General features: G+C 38.2%; 1 protein-coding gene across 2 annotated transcripts; it reads right to left on the reverse strand.

Annotated features, from left to right (window-relative positions):
• Window positions 1-484: 484 nt before the first annotated feature.
• Window positions 485-13453, reverse strand: LOC106136720 (ADP-ribosylation factor GTPase-activating protein 1). 2 transcript variants are annotated; one of them, XM_060953606.1, is made up of 9 exons: window positions 13247-13453; window positions 13002-13169; window positions 7354-7467; window positions 6698-6846; window positions 5571-5697; window positions 4326-4448; window positions 2673-2803; window positions 1535-1681; window positions 485-1089 (listed from the first exon to the last, which is right to left on the reverse strand). In XM_060953606.1, the coding sequence occupies exons 1-8, from the start codon at window positions 13304-13306 to the stop codon at window positions 1537-1539; spliced, it is 1017 nt and encodes a 338-aa protein (XP_060809589.1). In that variant the 5' UTR covers window positions 13307-13453; the 3' UTR covers window positions 485-1089; window positions 1535-1536. The 2 variants fall into 2 exon arrangements, with proteins under 2 accessions (XP_060809589.1, XP_060809588.1); XM_060953605.1 differs by having other exon boundaries at window positions 4323-4448.
• Window positions 13454-14104: the final 651 nt, after the last annotated feature.

The following is a 14104-nucleotide window of genomic DNA, read 5'->3' on the forward strand; positions in this document are numbered from 1 at the left end:
GATTTATAATTTTGATAAATTTTGCATAAATAAATATTACATACATAACTTTATTACCTTTTTTTTACCTACATATCATACCTATATATCATAAAATCACATTTTTATCGAATTGTTTTGTATGAAAAATAAAAATTTGAAAATAACAATAATCGAAAAATGCTTATGCTATTTAATTCATGTACGTGGTCTCGTTGATACCATGGAGTTATGGGATAACAAAAGGAACACGTTGTATAGTTTACAGTTGTTTCATTCAAATTTTGTATAGCCATTATTATTTTTTTAATAAAAATCTTCACCTGTTTGCCGCTAACCACTATGACGTCACATATCTCAAGAAATGTCCAGTAACATTTCGCCCCTTGTATTACACGCTACGCTCGACCGCCGCCCGCACCTCTCTCGGTCCCCTTCGTCGTCATACCCCCGCGCCCCTGTACTCCGCGGGCGAGGACTCATTTAGGCGGTTCTACTATAACAGAGATGATATTTGCTAAAATAAATTATAGATGTGTAAGAATTTAGTGCACATAAAAAAAAACCATGTGTATTAAATAAGAGACAGTCAGATTGACAAACAAATATTATCTTTGAAAAATTTGAAACGCCATGATTAAATATAGACATGATACAATGGTACATATATACAAGATCATAGAAATCATAGGAATAAAATGAGACAATAGAAATGTCATATTGTGATTGTGACTATAGTTATATAACGCCTTTTACTGTCATTAATGTCAGAATTGAGATGCGAGATGAAAAATGGTGTCGCAACCATCAGTTGTAACGTTTCATCCATTGTTACCACTTCTAAAGTCTCATTCTATGTACAAGACAAATTATTGAAGTATTTTATTTCGAGAAATCAACCAATCGGAAATCAACTTATTTTAATTGCTTCATTTCGATTGGCTGACACGCAATAATATGATATGCGCCCTCTAGCGAGGAAATAGTGAAACAAAATACTCCTTTATTAGAGGATTCACGTAGAAGAAACGTTTCGTCAAAGGATAGCTTTGCTTAAGAATAGGAATTGCACAACAGCATTCGCTTAATATTTCTTCATAATGGGGGAGTCTGAAACAAAAAAAATATATTAGTTTTTATAAGATGATCAAATTATAGATATATCATGGCATTTTTCAAGAACGCGTCTTCATTGCGTATCTTTTTAACCCCCGACGGAAAAAGAGACGTGTAATAAGTTTTACGTGACTGTTTGTGTCATCATACGTCACAAACGAATAAAGCGATTTCAGTTTAGTATTTATAAAATGAATTAAAGATTGAGTATGTTTTGCATAAACCATAGGCCATAGACGTTATTATAAATAACATACATTATATGTATGTATGTGATCAACGTGGCTCGTGACTGACAGGCCACGTTCAGCTGATAGGATGATAGAATTGAGATTCAAATAGCGACAGGTTGCTAGCCCATCGCCTAAAAGAAGAATCCCAAGTTTACAAACCAATCCCTCAGTCGCCATTTATGACATCAGTGGTAGTACAAACTCACAATTAGTTATTCAGCCAGTCCCACGAGTCCTCATCCCTCTTCTTGCTGTCCGGTGGAGGGCTGGAGACGCCCACTTTGGACAGATCCCTGGCGTCCAAATTGTTACGGGCCGCTATGGATTCCTTCCACGGTTGGGTTTGCTCGTTCCTGTAAATGAACATTGTTTATTTATTTAACGTACACAAAATTATAGACAGGAGCATTTAATACAGTAATTCTAGTACAAAGGAACATATTTTATTAGTCATAATAGAACTAGCTTTTAACCGCTTTTTAAAGTGCACAAAATTATATACAGGAGCATTCATTTAATACAGTAATTCTAGTACAAAGGTATTCACATATTTAATTAGTCATAATAGAACTAGCTTTTAACCGCTGCTTCGTCCGCGTGATTTAAGCGCCACGTACAAAAAGCGACGAAGTGATTTATGTTTGTATGAATCTATGACGTCATGGCGGCCGACTGTCACACTATTGGTAAGAGTGTGTGCGTGAGGCGTGTGTACAGATATACATTGGGCCGGCTTATATTATACTAGCGACCCGCCCCGGCTTCGCACGGGTGCAAAATTCGGAAAAAAAACCTTCCTCTTGAATCACTCTACCTGTTACAAAAAACTGCATCAAAATCCGTTGCGTAATTTTAAAGATTTAAGCATACAGACAAACAGTCTAAAATAGCGACTTTGTTTTATACTATGTAGTGATACTTACTAATAGTGCTTCATTTTGCCGTATATTAAAACTCCGTCTGCCTTTTTTCCACGTCTAAATCTGTTACGCGGTTGCGAATAAAGGTTCGAATCCCAACGCGGCCTTGTACCAAAGACTATTTTCAAAATTAAGTAAATACATTAGTTTGAATACTAACCAATGCTCTTACGGTGAGGGAAAACATCGTGAGGAAACCTGCACATTCAGGCAACTGTATGTGTAACCATATAATCCAATACGGGTCAGATCCTCCTGCAAAGGTTGCAGAGCTCAGACGGGAGTCGCTTCGTATATAAACCTGACTCCCCCAATCCAGGATCCATGGTCAAAGGCACACTCCAGGCTCCTCTCCAGATGACGATGCAATCAAAACTACCACCAGAAGCAAAACGTCTGTTAGAATATATTAAAAAGAGCTTACCACTGCGAGTAGGGCTCCGAGGTTGAACTCTTCATGGCGCCGTAGCTTTGAGACTGGTAGCTACCAGAGTTGGAAGCCCGACGCATATCCGTCGTACCACCAAGGGAGCTCCAACCACCACGGTTGTTCACCTGGGTGAAAGTACATGATTAAATACTTGTCTTATATTGGGGAATTCAGACAAGCCGTGTGGTTCCCGGCACAAATACAAAAAAGAATAGAACCACTAGAATAGGATCTCTTTCCCATGGATGTCGTAAAAAGCGACTAAGGGATAGGCTTACAAACTTGGGATTCTTTTTTAGGCGATGGGCTAGCAACCTGTCACTAGTTGGATATCAATTCGTTAAGCCAAATAGCTGAACGTGGCCATTCAGTCTTTTCAAGACTATTGGTTCTGTCTACCCCGCAAGGGATATAGACGTGACCATATGTATGAATGTATGTTCAAACAAGCTTTTGCGCGAAGCGTCCCTCGCTGTGGGATATTCCAGAAAAAGAAATGCCTAGTCCGAAAGCTAGCTATTATAATTTATAATTAGTCCGAATGACTTTTATATCTGTGTTCCATCAAAGCGGTTTATAAATTACAAAAATACAAATAAGTTTTATCTTTTAATTATTAGTGTGGATAAAAAAAGTACTTCATATAACTATATTATAGCAATTTATTAATAAAAAAATATTACCACTCCAAGCCTTGCTAATTTGCTATATATTGTATATATTTTATGTAAGTTTTTTATGTGGTATTTACATATGTATTTTATTATATTTAATTTATGTATGTCTAAAATTAGTTGTGTGAGTGGAGTAACCGCCTGTCACCCTTTCCATCATATCTCCTATCTCAGGTCTGCTGGAAGAGATTTCTTTATGAAATAAGCAGAACCTTTGTAATACAAAATTATCAGTTGTTTTTTTTTTATGATACATACATATGGTCACGTCTATATCCTTTGCGGGATAGACAGAGCCAACAGTCTATTCTTTTTTGGTGCCGTGAACCACACGGCTTATTTATGATTATCAGTTCTTTGTATATATATACAATTATTATTGTGATTAGGCTTATAAACTTGAGATTCCTCTTTAAGGCGATGGGCTAGCAACCTGGCACTATTTGAATCTCAATTCTATCACTAAGCCAAACAGCTGAACGTGGCCTATCAGTCTTTTCAAGACTATTGGCTCTGTCTACCCCGCAAGGGATATAGACGTGACCATATGTATGTACTATTGTGTTTACAATCTCGATGTTATGTATATATACCTACACAATTATTCTTGTGATTATCACACTCGATGTATTCCTGTGTACCTACCTACATAAATTAGTAAATAAATAAATAACATCAATCAGACCACACTGTATATTATACAAGCTACCTTCTCGGTGACTGTGGTGTTATTTCTTCTTTTAGGCGATGGGCTAGCAACCTGTCACTATTTGAATCTCAATTCTATCACTAAGCCAAACAGCTGAACGTGGCCTATCAGTCTTTTCAAGACTATTGTCTCTGTCTACCCCGCAAGGGATATAGACGTGACCATATGTATGCATTATTGTGATTATCAATCTCGATGTTTTCCTGTAATAAATAAATAAATAACACCAATCAAACAGACCACACTGTATATTATACAAGCTACCTTCTCGGTGACTGTAGAAGCCATCTCTGTGACTTTCTGTGTCGCCATGCCGCCGTAACGCACCGCACTCTCGGTGGCGGTGCGAGCCGCTTTCGTAACGGACGAAGTGAACATCGACCAACCCTGTATGGACAAACGGGACAATTTTATGTTAGTATTAGTAGGTTTACGTTTAATAGACGTTCAATTATGTAAGTACTAGAGGCCGCCCGCGACTTCGTCCGCATGGAAACCCTATCAATCCCGCGGGAACTCTGGGATAAAAAGTAGCCTATGTGTTATTCTGGGTCTTCAGCTACCTACATACCAAATTTCATGGTAATCGGTTCAGTAGTTTTTGCGTGAAAGAGTAACAAACATCCATACATCCATACAAACTTTCGCCTTTATAATAGTAGTAGGATTAGCATGTGTGTTCAGTTAAATATGTTAAACGTTATTTATGCACACGCCATACCGCTCCGAAATTAATCTCTCCTCTCACGGGTCTACTGGAAGAGATTTCTTTTGAAATAAGTAGCACCTTTGTACAAGAATTACTGTAATAAATGCTTCTGTATATAATTTTGTGTACATAAATAAATAAATACCGTGTGGTTCCCGGTACCAATAAAAAAAAGAATAGGACCACTCCATCTCTTTCCCATGGATGTCGTAAAAGGCGACTAAGGGATAGGCTTACAAACTTGGGATTCTTTTTTTAGGCGACAGGCTAGCAACCTGTCTCTATTTGAATCTCAATTCTATCATTAAGCCAAATAGCTGAACGTGGCCTTTCAGTCTTTTCAAGACTGTTGGTTCTGTCTACCCCGTAAGGGATATAGACGTGATGATATGTATGTATGTATGTATGTAGTAGGTACCAGCTGTGACCGCGACTTCGTACGCGTGGTTCAGTTATTTCGGGCATCATTGAAGCCCTCAAGGATGAATAATTTTCCCCTTTTTTTACATTTACCATTATTTCTTTGCTTCTGAATAGTTGCAGCGTGATGTTATATAGCCTAAAGCCTTCCTCGATAAATGGTCTATTCAACTCAAAAAAAATAATTAAATAAAAGTTAATGTCGTAAAATTTTCTTTGATTTCGACTAATGGTTTATATAACCATAAGTAGTAGCGATGGTATTGTCCACCACCTTGTTGCCGCTGTGTATAGGAGACATGGGGGTAGACTATGACTGTTTCGGAGTATTCCCGAAGCCTATACCTCTTACAAATAAGCTGCTCTAAGTCCTAACTCACCGAAGCGAGCGAAGCGATGGTATTGTCCACCACCTCGTTGCCGCTGTGTATAGGAGACATGGGGGTAGACTGGGACTGTTTCGGAGTGTTTCCGAAGCCAGTATACCGGCCGCTTCCGTACTCGCTGCTGTAGATACAAACATAGGTATATATGATTAATTTTATTGTAAAAAAAATTTGGAAATACAATTTTTATTATTAAAAGTTATGGAGACAAATTCGACTTTATGTTGTACTGATTGATTCAACTCATATACCATCTGTACCTATATAAGTAATGGTCTTTAATACAAATAACATTCTTTATTATTCGTATAGAAATAAGTTTTATATTCATTCATATTTTTTTAATGTAGACAAAGTGCATTCGTCCACGTTAAGAGAACTATATTTGTAAATTGACGTCCGGTGAAAATGCTGTAGTGTAGTTTGTTCCGCCGCTTCTTGTACACATGCTTTAGAAACGGTAGAAGATATATAACGGTAGATTTAATTGATGTGACGTCAATAAGTGATACCTTGTATCCAATTTTGAAAATAAATCTATTTTTCTATTCCATGACATCAAAGAGGATTTCTAAACATACGTAAAATCACGCCACATCCCCGTAGGGGTAGGCAGAGACCACATCTTTCCATTTACCACGATCCCTGCATACTTCTTTCGCTTCATCCACATTCATTACTCTCTTCATTTAAGCTCGTCGGTTTCTGGTGTTCCTGACTTGACCTTGACTTGCCTAAGATTGTGTATACTTACTGCCGTGTGGTTCCCAGTACTAATACAAGAAAGAATAGGACCACTCTATCTCTTGCCCATGGATGTCGTAAAAGGCGACTAAGCGATAGATTCTTTTTTCAGCCGACGGGCTAGCAACAAGTCACTATTTAAATCTCATAAATTCTATCAATAAGCCAAACAGCTGAACGTGCAACGTATCTGTCTTTTTAAGACTGTAAGCCCTGTCTACCCCGCAAGGGATATAGATGTAATTATATGTTTGTATGTAGGCATAGGAAGTATGCAGAGACCGTGGCAAGTGGAAAGAGGTAGTCTCTGCCTTACCACTCCGGGAAAGAGGCGTGATTTTATCTATGTATGTATGTATGTATGTAGGTATACTTACTGGTAGCTGATGTTGTTATCGGAGCCGCTTGTCTGAAAGTTATCACCCGATGAGAAGTTGTCTCTCGACGGACTCCACTCCGGTCTCTCCACGGTCTCGGGTTTGTAGTCAGTGGGGCTCCACGACCGCCCTTCGGCCAGGGCTATTATCTGATTGAACAAAAGAGAATTTTGTAAGATAACATAACATAAAATCACGCCTCTTTCCCGGAGGGGTTAGGTAGAAACTACCTCTTTCCACTTGCCGCGATCTCTGCATACTGCATATTTGTAAGTTTTTTATTAACACACAGACATACATACATATAATCGCGTCTTTATCTCTTACGTGGTGGACAGAGCCAACAATCTTGAAGGCAGACCGCCTTCGAGTGTGGCCGTGTAGTTCCCGGCACCAATACAAAAAAGAATAGGACCACTCCATCTCTTTCCCATGGATGTCGTAAAAGGCGACTAATCTCAATTCTATCGTTAAGCCAAATAGCTGAACGTGGCCATTCAGTCTTTTTAAGACTGTTGGCTCTGTCTACCCCGCAAGGGATATAGACGTGACTATATGTACGTACATATGTATGTACCACTTTGAGCTGTACGGCACAATGATGTAATTGAGATTAAAAAAAAAAACAAAAAAAAATAAGTAATTTAAAGTTTTACCTTTTGTCTGTACATGGCCGCTGCTTTTGTGTTGTATTTTTGTGGTATTGACATGTCGGGCTTGTAGTCCGGCTGACTTTCAAGGAACTCACGCGCCTTCGCATTGCCACCCACCTGTCGGTAATAAAATTCGATATAATTTTTCCGTCCCGTGTGGTTCCCGGCACCAAACAAAACAAGAATAGGACCACTCCATCTCTTTCCCATGAATGTCGTAAAAGGCGACTAAGGGATAGGCTTACAAACTTGGGTTTCTTTTTAAGGCGATGGGCTAGCAACATGTCACTAGTTGAATCTCAATTCTATCGTTAAGCCAAATAGCTGAACGTGGCCATTCAGTCTTTTCAAAACTGTTGGCTCTGTCTGGCCCGCAAGGGATATAGACGTGACTATATGTATATGTCGTGTGGTATGTTTTTTTAGATTCCCGGCGCCAGTAGAAAAAAGGATAGGACCACTCCCATCTCATTCACACGGATATCGTAAAAGGTAAGAGGGATAGATTATAGACTTGAGATTTTTGTTTTAGGCGATTTTATTTTAGGCAAATAATGAATAATCAATCTATACTAATATTATAAAACTGAAGAGTTTGTTTGTTTGAACGCGCTAATCTTAAGAACTAATGGTTCCAATTGAAAAATTCTGTTTGTGTTGAATAGACCATTTATCGAGGAAGGCTTTAGGCTATAAATCACGCTGCAACTAACTATAAGGAGCGAAGAAATATGTGAAAAAAACGGGGAAAATTATTCATCCTTGAGGGCTTCAATGATGCCCAAAATATCAATTCCACGCGGACGAAGTAGCGGGCACAGCTAGTTCACAAATAAAGTAAAGAACTTAAATCTAAACAGTGGATGAACGTCAATTAAGTATAAAGATTTAATGGTAATTCGCATTTGATCCAATTCGCGACTGTCAAATAATTTAAGGTGTTTCTAATAGAATAGAATAGATTTATTTTCAACATAGGATACAATAGTTATCACTTATTGACGTCACATCACTTTATATATGTATGTATATGATATAAATATATTTACAACAGCTTCCAAAGCGCATGTGAAGAAGAAGCGGCGGAACAAACTACACTGCTGCATTTTCACCGGACGTCAATTCACAAATATATAGATCTCTTAAATCTAAATCATGGACGAATGAACATTGTCCACGTTAAAAATAATGCGTTCTAAAGCATGAAAATGTAAAATTCCGTTTCAATCATCATTTCACATACAAAAAAGTCAAATATATTACCATAAAGCACACATGCAAACAAATAATCACTTCTTTACCCCTTGCGGGGTAGACAGGGCCAATAGTCTCGTAAAGACTGAAAGGCCACGTTCAGCTATATGGCACAATGACAGCAATGAGATTCAACTTAAGGGTTGCTAATCCATCACCTTTAAGAAGAATCTCATATTTATTAGCCTATCCCTTAGTCGCGTTTGATGCACGGGAGGAGAAGCAGACTGAATAAGAAAATCTATGCTGTACAGTATACATACATACATAAAACATACATACATACATATGTTCACGTCTATATCCCTTGCGGGGTAGACAGAGCCAACAGTCTTGAAAGGACTGAATGGCCACGTTCAGCTATTTGGCTTAATGATAGAATTGAGATTCAAATAGTGACAGGTTGCTAGCCCATCGCCTAAAAAAGAATCCCAAGTTTGTAAGCATATCCCTTAGTCGCCTTTTACGACATCCATGGAAAAGAGATTGAGTGGTCCTATTCTTTTTTGTATTGGTGCCGGGAACCACACGGCACATACATAAAATCACGCCTCTTTCCCGGAGGGGTAAGCAGAGACTACCTCTTACACGCTGTACAGTATAAATTGTAGAATTGGATCTAATTCAGACTTGTGTACCACTATTGAACACAATGATCGGCAACTGGAACGGCCAATTCACAAGCAATAATGGCGTTCGTATGAATTCGCATTGTCAATATATTGAGCTATTTTGTGTCGTGTGGTTATAGACACTTTAGACTATGAACAATCCATCTCTTTTCGACGACGACCAGATGACAGAGGAAATAGAATAGGCACATTCATACAGACTTAAAACTTTTACATACATACATAAAATCACGCCTCTTTCCCGGAGGGGTAGGCAGAGACTACCTCTTTCCACTTGCCACGATCTCTGCATATTTCCTTCGCTTCATCCACATTCATAACTCTCTTCATGCAAGCTCGGCGGTTTCGGGTACTTTTTTAAACTTATATCATGATCCAATATAGGCCAGGTAGGTGCAGGGGTTGCGTAGGTCAGACGTTTCATGTAAAAACCTGACTTATTCCAGGTTCATGATCAAAGGCGCACCCTGGGCTCCTGTTCAGAGTGGTGACGATGTGATCTGGATTAAAGCCAAGCTGGAGAAGATATCTTGATTGTACTGTGAATTCGCAAATGGTCTGTAAGGATCGTAGCAAGTGGAATCCCATAGTCTCTGCCTACCCCAATGGGAGACAGGCGTGATGGTATGTATGTATGTATTCGCAAGAGCAAGATGTATATGCTATAAGTAATCAGTGCCTGTTCATCTTCTAAATCTTACATACAAAATTCTCGTGTCACAATGTTCGTTCCCGTACTCCTCCGAAACGGCTTGACCGATTCTCATGAAATTTTGTGAGCACATTGAGTAGGTCTGAGAATCGGTCAACATCTATTTTGTCATACCCCTTAGTGATAAGGGTTGTCTTAACAATTTTTTAACTAACAATTTTTTTTAAACTAGAAATTACATGAAAATTATTTATATGGCAAAACAACGTTTGCCAGGACTAACGTCAGCTCTCGTAGCATGGGCAAGCGCTACGCGATTTTTATCGCGCGTAAATCTATAGCTATCACGTTCCACGTCATAATACGAATAACAAGTGAAATAGCAATAGTTTTTTCTAAAGGGGCGGGAGGGAGACGAGAACATACAGGTGCATGTTCGACCTGACTTTCATGTTACTATGATTAAAATCATAGACTAAAAGTGCAGGGAGAGTCAGTGAATGTTGGAATTTTTTATGATAATAAATTAATAATTTCGTTATTGTTTATTTTCACCTTTTATATAATACCAAATTTCATGAGATTATAATCTTTTACAGTTAGACAGAAGTTGCTATGTCTGGAAGAAAATTAAGCTTCCATTCCTATAGACCAAGACAAACACCTCTAAGTCAACAAGTCCTTGATAGGGATTTGATACTTGTAGATAGGGTTGCCATCTCTAAAATTTGGAAAAACGGACAAGACGCGTGAAAACCCCGGATTTTAGAGTCCGAAAGCCGGACATGTTAACAAGATCTTTTTAAACATATACAATGCAATAAAAGACATTTGAATATTAAACAACAAATCAGAACATTTTAAAGTTTAGACCTACAGCAATGTAAGCGGCCCAAATTTATTTTATTTATTAATATTTTAAAACCCGGTCTACAAATGAAACCTTCCCCGGACGCTCCCCGGATGCCCTCTAAACTAGGACAAATCCGGGGAAACCCGGACGGATGGCAACCCTACTTGTAGACCGCTCAGCAGTCAAAACCGGACGCTGAGGGACACAAAATGGCGGCCTTAGTTAAAAAAAAAAGCATAGCTAACAACATTATTAATTTTGCTCAGAAAGATAGAAACGATCGCGTAGCTTGTATTATTAACATGTATTATATAACTAGCTTTTGCCCGCGACTTTGTTCGCCGTAAAAGTTCACTGACAATCTTTAATTTCCTCTTTTAACCGCTTCTCGCAATAAAAAGTAGCCTATGTTCTTCCTCAGGGTCATCTCTTCTTTGTACCAAACTTCTACTCTATCTCTGTACCAAATTTCATCACAATCGGGTCAGTGGTTTAGCCGTGAAAGCATAACAGACAGACATAGTAACTTTCGCATTTATAATATTCGTTTGGATTGAAACCCATTTTGCAATCGAAACTCGCTCACAGCAGTTACTATAACTATTAAGAAAAATTAGTGATGACATGATAAGTTTGTTTTTAATCCCCAGAGGTATATCATCATACATACATATGGTCACGTCTATACCCCTTGCAGGGTAGACAGATGGCCACGTTCAGCTATTTAGCTTAATGATAGAACTGAGATTGAAATAGTGACAGGTCGCTAACCCATCGCCTAAAAAAGAATCCCAAGTTTGTAAGCCTATCCCTTTGTCGCCTTTTATGACATCCATGGGAAAGAGATGGAGTGGTCCAATTCTTTCTTTACTAATGGTGCCAGAAACTACACGACACCACGTATCTCAATCTATATTTTATTACATATTTTATCAGCTGAACTTGGCCTATCAGTCTTTATAAGACTGTCAGCTCTGTCTACCCCACAAGGGATATGGACGTGATTATATGTTTATTGAGATAGTGACAGTTTGCTAAGCCTTGGTTAACTTTTACAATCTGAAGGCGGGAGGACGGGAGGCAGCTGGCACTCACTATGCTTTACTATGCTAAGAATGGCCTTATCCAAAAGTGCAGTGAACCACACAACATTGAATCTCGCTTACAGCAGTAAATGTATCTGTTTGTAGGCATAAATATACATTACATTTATAAGATATAATAAAAATTTATATCTATTTATAAAGACAGAGTAATTTGAGCGTTAGTGGCTGAATCTGTAAAGTGCCCGATTAAAATGCATGAAGTGTGTAAAAGGGACAGGCGAGGTGCCTCTTACAGTGAGGGAAAACATTGTGAGGAAACCCGCACATTAAGGCAACTGGATAAGAAGGCATGATAGACTGAATATGGGTTTTTTTTTATTTATTTTATTTGTTTCACTTTGGGTTTGTTTTTCCTTTGAGTAAAATGGATTTTTTCTTTAGCTTCCTGGTTTGTGTGCTATTTGATGCATCTTCAAGCCAGGTTGCCAATGTTTTTGTGATCTGATGACGCAAATGGTGACCGAATATGGGTAAGGTTCATGTAAAAACCTGACTCACTCAATCCAGGATTCGTGATCAAAGGCATACCTGGGCTCCTCTCCAGAGTGGTGAGGATGCAACTGGGACTTAAGGAAGTGGAAAGAAATAGCTAAACAAAAGTGGCAAATGTTGAAGATTTTCATTCATCACAAAAAGTAAATCCCAGATTATTGCATACAATCACATTATCATTATTCTCTTATACATGACACCAATACGTAGCTCGAGATGCTAATAGCATGTATGTAGGTACATACATGAAATCATGCCTCTTTTCCAGAGTAGTAGGCAGAGACTACCATCTTTCCAAATGCCACACTGCATACTTCTTTCATTTCATCTACATTCATTACCCTTATTATGCAAGCTCTTGGATCTAAAAAGCATGTAAATAATATAATACATGCCATGTAAAGTTTATACAGTTATTTTGACCCAGGGTAAATTACCTATTTTGTCTAGATTTGTGTCTTATCAATGTGAATAAGTGTGAAATTTCTTAAGAAGAAGTATCTTTTGCTCAACATAATTCTTCATCCTCTTAAAATTATAGTTGCTAGAAAAATGTTAAAAGGGTCATGGAGGTCAGTCGGGAATCGCTCGGTAATACCTGGCCCCACCCAAACACATCAGAAAAATTATTTTATATACTACAAAAATAAAAAAATACTCACCATCATTTTCTCCAATTCGATGTCTTTCCACTTGTCCATTGTAACTGATCTTACGAAAGACAGGTGGACTCCGAGGCTGCGGTGAACGCCTGAACACTCCAGACAAATCCATATCCCGTAGGTCACAGACACCCATTGAGGATTTAAGGTGCCACACTCGAAGCATTTCTACATGGGAAAAACCAAAATTTTTACATTACACTTGCGGATCCATACGGTGGGCTAACTCAAAGAAAACTACTCACATGATTCTCATCAATGGTCCGGATTGAGTTTAATTTACGACGGGTACGTGGCGATGCCATTTCTTTAGGATTTTCGAGCAGAAAATTCCTTGGATTACTGCACTGCACAAGAGATTCGCGCAAACAAATTTCCTTCCACACAAGTTCCACTTGGATCGGATTCGGAATCGGAAATTCATTCAAATGTCAATTTTTTTTACGTCGACTTGGCAACCATCGCCTACGAGTGTATTTTTTTTTTTTTATTATTAGTAAAGAATCATAGACAAGATTGTGTTTAAACTACCATTTTAGTATATTGTGGAAAAAAAATATTCTTTTCATTTTTTATTTATATAGTAAAGATCGTTACATAAATAAAATACGTTACCTAACGGTATATTGCATTTCTAAGTAATGAATAATCGAGCACATGAAATTTTGATTAAAACAGATGAAGACTTCATTAATTATTATATCTTACTTTTTCTAAACTTCCTAATTTATAAATGCGAAAGTTTGTTTAGATATGTGGAAGTGTGAATTAGTAGGGATACGTGAATGCATTTGTTACTCTGTCAAGTAAAACTACTGAACAGATGTTCACGACACATGATGGGTAAAATCGCGAAACGAAGTGGTCTTGTAGCGGAAGCGATGATTCGGCTCGACCGCCACCAAAGGGAAGATCTTCCGCCAGGCTAGGTGTTATGCCTGGGGAACCGCGGCTCCAACGATGTTTTGTCGGAGGTTGTATAAATAGCTCCAATCCGTGAAATCTTTGCTTGCGCGATTTAGGTTTTTCCCTGTTTTTGACTGATAGCGTCGCGAGATTTTATTTTTTGTGACTTGTGGTATATAGATTTAGCTTAGATAGCG

The sequence above is a fragment of the Amyelois transitella genome, chromosome Z, assembly GCF_032362555.1.
Source record: "Amyelois transitella isolate CPQ chromosome Z, ilAmyTran1.1, whole genome shotgun sequence".
NCBI lineage: Eukaryota > Metazoa > Arthropoda > Insecta > Lepidoptera > Pyralidae > Amyelois > Amyelois transitella.